The sequence below is a fragment of the Phaseolus vulgaris genome, chromosome 4, assembly GCF_000499845.2.
Source record: "Phaseolus vulgaris cultivar G19833 chromosome 4, P. vulgaris v2.0, whole genome shotgun sequence".
NCBI classification, from domain to species: Eukaryota; Viridiplantae; Streptophyta; class Magnoliopsida; order Fabales; family Fabaceae; genus Phaseolus; species Phaseolus vulgaris.
In genome coordinates this window covers 46,120,682-46,127,921 of record NC_023756.2, presented here as the reverse complement: position 1 = coordinate 46,127,921, position 7,240 = coordinate 46,120,682, and the positions used below count along the sequence as shown (strand labels likewise).

Below are 7,240 nucleotides of genomic sequence, written 5' to 3'. Positions count from 1 at the left end.
ATAGGACAATTCCTAATTTGATCTCTGCCTTTTTGACTTTGTGGTTTATATATACTTCACTTCCCAATCACCAAATTTATTATAAAAAAAAGCATTATTATTAGAGAGATAAGAGTGTGCTTCTAGAAACCCTAGAACTCACAAATTTCTTGTTTAGGATTGACATTTAGGGTAGGTTATAGTTAAATAATAACACATGAAATTATGGTCAAAGAGAAAGGGTTACCCTAAGAATATATACACAGTGTCTTGGGTTGGTGACCATTTTAACCACTCAGTAATATTAGTCACCACACACACATCAAAAATTGAAAAAAAAAAGCTTAGTATATGAACATGAAATGAATATTTCTCCTAGGTAATGCCGTCATTTTTCACATAGTTTTTTGCTGGACTTTACCTTCTCTCTTTTTAACTGTGATTTCTGTATGAACATGGTTTAGATGATTAAAAAATGGTGCAAGTGTCTACAACACATATGATAGAAGTTGAATAGTTAAAAAAGAATAAGAGAATATGGTTTAGATGAGTCGATGTTCCCATTGTAGCGTGAAAGATTTTTGTGGTGGGTAGAAATGGGTGAAGGTGGTTGGATCATAGAATATATATATATATATTGAAATTAATATACCTGAAATATGGTGTAACAGAGACTCAACTCCCTCGTGCACAAACATTATCATATCCACTAGTCTTCCCAATAAATATAAAACATCTTTTCACATTACATCTATGTATCTATCTATCAATATATATATACACATTGATAGAGTCAAGGTTGCAGCTATGTTCTGGTTTGTTCAGTAAATACACGAAAATCCAAGAAACAATTTGGTAAATCTAAGGCCTCTCAGAGTTATCTGTATATTTAACAAAGACATATGAAGAAGTATGAAATGGTTGTTGTTGAAGGGTGAATTATAAAAGCATGAAGTGAAGAGATCTTGGTGATGTTATTCAGCTTACTTTGAGTTCTTCACTTCTTTAAAGTCAAGGGATATATCAGAAGCTGCTGCTGCTGCTGCTGGTTTCATGAATCTGATGGAGGAAAATCTGCCTCCTGGATTCAGGTTTCATCCTACAGATGAAGAACTCATCACATGTTATCTTACAAACAAGGTTTCTGATTCTAGCTTCACATCCAAAGCTATAGCAGTTGTTGATCTCAACAAATCTGAACCTTGGGACCTACCAGGTAATTTCTGTGTGTTTGGTGTTGTCTGTTAGACATGTCATAGACAGTAGAAAGTATGGTAGATTAGTTTTTTTTTAGATTATACTGTTCTTTTTTTTTTTTACAAATTTGTTTTTGGAATGTAAGGATATCTAGCTTTCTTTGAATATTTATGATATAACTTATTAATTGAAAAATATTTATACAGATAAATTTGGAATAATAAGGGAAAAACTCATGGTAGGAAAGTTATTGATTTCATAATAATTTTTCGCCTTTTTCACTTGAAACTTAACTTTCTAACTGATAACACATGTATACAAAACATTGTATTCATTCCTGAGTCTCTGCAACTGATCATTTCATAACCTTTTCAGTTTCATCAAACAAACATTAATCACATAGTCTTTGTTCTTTTATATATATAATAGAAGTTTGATCCCTTCTATTTCTGCGGCGTGGCTTACAACTCATGCATACGATGATAATGTGTAATATCCTAATTTAGCAATATAAATTTGTTTAGGAAATTTTTTTGATATATAAACATATATGTGTGATATTTCAACTTTTTATTTTTCAGTGTGAATAGTACCTAGATGAGTAGAGATTCATTGACATATCATAGTCGTTTACACAATAAACATAAAATAATTAAATAATTTTTTTATCAAAAATATAATAAATTTGACTCAAAGGGTCATCCAACTCTCTTACAAAACAAAAAAGATATATAACTAAAAAAAATTCTGAGTATCTATCTTGTCACAATTATGTGAAAACTTAAAATTCAAAGAGAATCCGTCTATTAACAACTATTAATTGAATATATACATATCACGGTTCTAAATAATGATAAAAATCATTGACATATTAATGTTATAATTGAACAGGTAAGGCCTCCATGGGAGAAAAAGAATGGTACTTCTTTAGCTTAAGAGACAGAAAGTATCCAACTGGACTTCGGACAAACCGAGCCACTGAATCAGGTTACTGGAAAACCACAGGGAAAGACAAGGAAATTTTTGGTAATGGCGTTTTGGTAGGAATGAAGAAAACCCTAGTCTTCTATAGGGGTAGAGCTCCGAGAGGAGAGAAAAGTAATTGGGTCATGCACGAATATAGACTTGAAAACAAGCATCACTTAAGACCTTCCAAGGTTAGTAACTTAATGCATGTTTATATATATCCATCACATGTTAATTAGGTTTTGTGGTTTGAGAAATAAACTTTTTGTCTTGATGTTTGCTTTTGTAGAATGAATGGGTGGTTTGCAGGGTTTTCCAAAAGAGCTTACAAGTGAAGAAACCACAGCAAACAAACTCATCACCACCAGAGTCCCCATGTGACACAGTCTCAATGGCCAATGAGTTTGGTGACTTTGAGCTTCCTAATCTGAATAGCATTGCAAATTCCTCAGGTGGACTCACCAACAATATTTCAGGAGACACTTTTATGAATGCTGATCTGAGTAATAGTGTTAACACAAACATGAACTTGGCCATGAATTGGGCAGTTGCAAGTGAGGTTCAGGTTCCCTCTCTTCCATCCCTGCCATGGCCTTCTGGGTTGCTGAGTCCAACTATTTCTGTAAATTCTTTGCTTCTGAAGGCATTGCAACTTAGGAGTTATCAACAAAGAGAAGCAGCAGATCATCTTGCATCATATATGGCTCAAGGAGTTTGCCAAGTTGTTGGAACTGACCTAAGTTCAAATCTGAGAGCCTCTTCTTCAAAAGTTCAAGAATGTATGCCACAGCAGCAGCAGCAACAACAGGAGCAACCATTCAATTTGGACTCCATTTGGTGAATCTGTTTAAATCAGGAAACTAACATTGTGTAATTACACCAACCCTAAAACTCCCATGAATAAAATAGCACCATTAAACCTTGCTCTTCTATTGTAATTAGGTGTCAAAATAGACGACTTTTAAATCAATGTTAACTCCTTTTAGTGTTTTATCACGAAGAGGCACTCTTTCAATTATCTTGAATTTCATGTTTTAGAATTGATTTCGACCTAAAAAATATAAAAAAAAAACTTGTACATGGACTTCTAACAATCATATAATCCATTTCTATGTCCACAGTTATGCATGGATGTATGTATACGAAGGATGCATGGATGCAGTTATGCTTCAATGAACAAATTCTGATGATCCAAAAAATGTTAGAGTTTTTGTGTTTTGTTTGAATTTTTGGTCATGATTCAGTGTTTTGGTAAACTTGAAGAGTTGGATAATTCGGAAAATCTATGGGAGATTTGTTTGAAATTATATGTTTTTGCGTTTTTAAGTACTTATATGTTAGTTCTCTTGCTTTTGTTTGTTGTACAAACCTGTTAATTTATTTTAGGTTTAATTTTATATATGGGTTGTGATACATAAATATTTCATTTTATTTAATTATTTTTTGTTGATTAAAAAAAAGATATGGATGAATCTATATATGATTTTTTTAAAATTATATGTAAGTTAAAATTATTATATACAAATGAAAAAAAAAGAAAAAAAAGGAAGCTAAGATAATATTTTTATTTATAAATAATTTTACTTTTATAAAAAGTTGCTTTTTTTTAGAGATATTTAGTTAAACCTACCTTAATTTTGAAGGACTTAATGACACGAGTACATGCAAATGGATATAAATGTTGTAGGTTTTATTATTTAGAGTTTAGAATTTTTATGATATATCTATCAACACTTCAAGGTTTTGGTTACAAGAGAAGGAATCTTAATCTATAATTGAGAAGGTTTGGGAGATTATAAGGGCCAATATATAAAGAAAGATCATGCCATAAAAGAAAAACTAAAAATAGTGAAAGTCATGGTGAAATGGAATTATAGTAATATACACGTTAAACTAAAAAAAAGTTGGTCTCGAATATTGATCTTCTAAATAGAAAAGACGAAAATGTGAATCTAAACCAGACAGAAGTAATGGAGAAGGATTTTTTTTTTATTAACAAAAAGAAAAAGAAGAAAATAATGAAAAGTACATAAGGGGTGCTTCAATTACTAAAATCCAGTCAAAAGTGATTCATACAACAACGATACTTTTGCACAAAATTTCTGAAAAATTCTCTCGAAATAGTTTTTTTTTTTCTGAAATTCCACGTAAGAATCTCGACTGAATTTGGCACAAAACGCGACAGATGTCAGGTCAAATGGATGAGTATTCACCTAGAAAAAAAATAAAACAGTTTCACAAACAAATGAACCTTCCTATCAACCCGGACAGTGATGAGTAAAAAATTTATTGCGAATCTTGTGGGAGGAATCTGGGACTCAAATCTCAGCCAAAACTCAATAGACACGATGACGAATGTCTGGTTAAAATGTCAAACCAAAATACCCAAGGAGTAAGGCTTAGTAAATCGCAGACCGAGAGTGAACAAAATCGGTTTTCCGAAAACAAAAACGTCCTAACTTTTTTCCCCGTATCTTCTCTTTGTGATCTGTTTATGGACGTGCCTCCTTACCTGGATGCAAACAACATATGAAAGTACTTGTGTGAATTTTTTCAGCGCAATACGGACCCATAATAAAATTGCAAAAAGTACGACAAAATTTCACAAGTTTTGGTAGAGGATAGCCTTGGTTTGCACAAAATTTCTGAAAAATTCTCCTGAAATAGTTTTTTTTTTCTGAAATTCCACGTAAGAATCTCCACTGAATTTGGGACAAAATGCGACAAATTTCAGGTCAAATAGATGATGAAAAAAATAAAATAGTTTCACACACAAACGAACCTTCCTATCAGCCACTGCAGTGATGAGTAAAAAATTTATTGCGAATCTTGTGGGACAAATTTGGGGCTGAAATCTCAGCCAAAACTCAATAGACACGATGACGAATGTTTGGTAAAAAATTCTAACCAAAATAACCAAGGAGTAAGGCGTAGTAAGTCCCAGACCGAGAGTGAACAAAATTGGTTTTCCGAAAAAAAAACGTACTGGATTTTCTTCCCTGAATCTTCTTTTTGTGATTTGTTTATGGACATGCCTCCTTACATGGGTGCAAACAACATATGAGAGTACATGTGTGAATTTTTTCAGCGCAATACGGACACGAAATCAAATTGCAGAAATTAGGGCAGAATTTCACAAGTTACTGTAGAGGATAGCCTTGGTTTGCACAAAATTTCTGAAAAATTCTCCCGAAATATTTTTTTTCCTGAAAATCCACGTAAGAATCTCCACTGAATTTGGGACAAAACGCGACAAATTTCAGGTCAAACGAATGAGTATTCGCCCACGAAAAAAATCAAACAGTTTCATACACAAACGAACCTTCCTTTGAGTCCTGGCAGTGATGAATAAAAAATTTATTGCCAATCTTGTGGTACGAATCTGGAGCTCAAATCTAAGCCAATACTCAGTAGACACGGTGAAGAACGTATGGTAAAAATTTCAGACCAAAATACCCAAGGAGTAAGGCGTAGTAAGTCGCAAACCGAGGGTGAACAAAATTGGTTTTCCGAAAAAAAAACGTCCTAGCTTTTCTCCCCTGTATCTTCTTTTTGTGATTTTTTTATGGACGTGCCTCCTTACCTGGGTGCAACCAACATATGAACGAACATGTGTGAATTTTTTCAGCGCAATACGGATCCAGAATAACATTTTAGAAAGTGGGGCGAAATTTCACAAGTTTTGGTAGAGGTTAGCCTTGGTTTGCACAAAATTTCTGAAAAAATTCTCCCGAAATAGTTTTTTTCCTAAAATTCCACGTTAGAATCTCCATTGAATTTGGGACAAAACGCGACAAATTTCAGGTCAAATGGAAGAGTATTCGCCAACGAAAAAAATCAAACAATTTCACGCACAAACGAACCTTCCTTTCAGTGCTGGCACTGATAAATAAAAAATTTATTGCCAATCTTGTGGAACGAATCTGGGTCTCAAATCTCAGCCAAAACTCAGTAGACACGGTGAAGAACGTCTGGTAAAAATTTCAGACCAAAATACACAAGGAGTAAGGCGTAGTAAGTCCCAGACCAAGGGTGAACAAAACTGGTTTTCCGAAAAGAAACCGACCTGACTTTTCTCCCCCGTGTCTTCGTTTTGTTATTTTTTTAAGGACGTGCCTCCTTACCTGGGTGCAAACAACATATGAAAGTACTTGTGTGAATTTTTTCAGCGCAATACGGACCCAGAATAAAATTTCAGAATGTGGGGCGGAATTTCACAAGTTTCGGTAGAGGTTAGCCTTGGTTTGAACAAAATTCCTGAAAAAATTCTCCCAAAATAGTTTTTTCCTGAAATTCCACATAAGAATCTGCACTGAATTTGGGACCAAACGCGACAAATTTCAGGTCAAACGGATGAGTATTCGCCCACGAAAAAAATCAAACAGTTTCACACACAAACGAACCTTCCTTTCAGTGTTGGCAGAGATGAATAAAAAATTTATTGCTAATCATGTGGGACGAATCTGGGGCTCAAATCTCAGCCAAAACTAAGTAGACACGGTGAATAATGTCTGGTAAAAATTCCAGACCAAAATATCCAAGGAGTAAGGCGTAGTAAGTCCCAGACCGAGGGTGAACAATACTTGTTTTCCGAAGAAAAAAAACGTCCTGGCTTTTCTCCCCCGTATCTTGTTTTTCTGATTCTTTTTATAGGCATGCCTCTTTACCTGGGTGCAAACAACATATGAAAGTACTTGTGTGAATTTTTTCGGCGCAATACGGATCCAGAATAAAATTTCAGAATGTGGGGCTAAATTTCACAAGTTTCTGTATAGGTTAGCCTTGGTTTGCACAAAATTTATGAAAAAATTCTCCCGAAATAGTTTATTCTTGAAATTACATATAAGAATCTCCACTGAATTTGGGGCAAAACGCGACAAATTTCAGGTCTAACGGATGAGTATTCGCCCACGAAAAAAACCAATCAGTTTCACACACAAACGAACCTTCCTTTCAGTCCTGGCAATGATGAATAAAAAATTTATTGCCAATCTTGTGGGACGAGTCTGGGGCTCAAATCTCGGCCAAAACTCAGTAGACACGGTGAAGAATGTCTGGTAAAAATACCATACCAAAATACCCAAGGAGTAAGGCGTAG

The 7,240-nt window shown here is 34.1% G+C and overlaps 1 protein-coding gene across 1 annotated transcript; it reads left to right on the top strand.

The window, feature by feature from the left end:
- Positions 1-638: 638 nt before the first annotated feature.
- LOC137838015 (NAC domain-containing protein 100-like) lies at positions 639-3,491 on the top strand. Its single transcript, XM_068647221.1, has 3 exons — positions 639-1,195; positions 2,068-2,333; positions 2,432-3,491. The coding sequence occupies exons 1-3, from the start codon at positions 1,033-1,035 to the stop codon at positions 2,981-2,983; spliced, it is 981 nt and encodes a 326-aa protein (XP_068503322.1). The 5' UTR covers positions 639-1,032; the 3' UTR covers positions 2,984-3,491.
- Positions 3,492-7,240: the final 3,749 nt, after the last annotated feature.

Coding starts and splice junctions, on each gene's coding strand:
- LOC137838015 (XM_068647221.1), top strand. CDS start 1,033: ATGAATCTGATGGAGGAAAATCTGCCTCCTGGATTCAGGTTTCATCCT. Junction 1,196..2,067: donor TGAACCTTGGGACCTACCAG/GTAATTTCTGTG, acceptor ATAATTGAACAG/GTAAGGCCTCCATGGGAGAA. Junction 2,334..2,431: donor ATCACTTAAGACCTTCCAAG/GTTAGTAACTTA, acceptor TTGCTTTTGTAG/AATGAATGGGTGGTTTGCAG.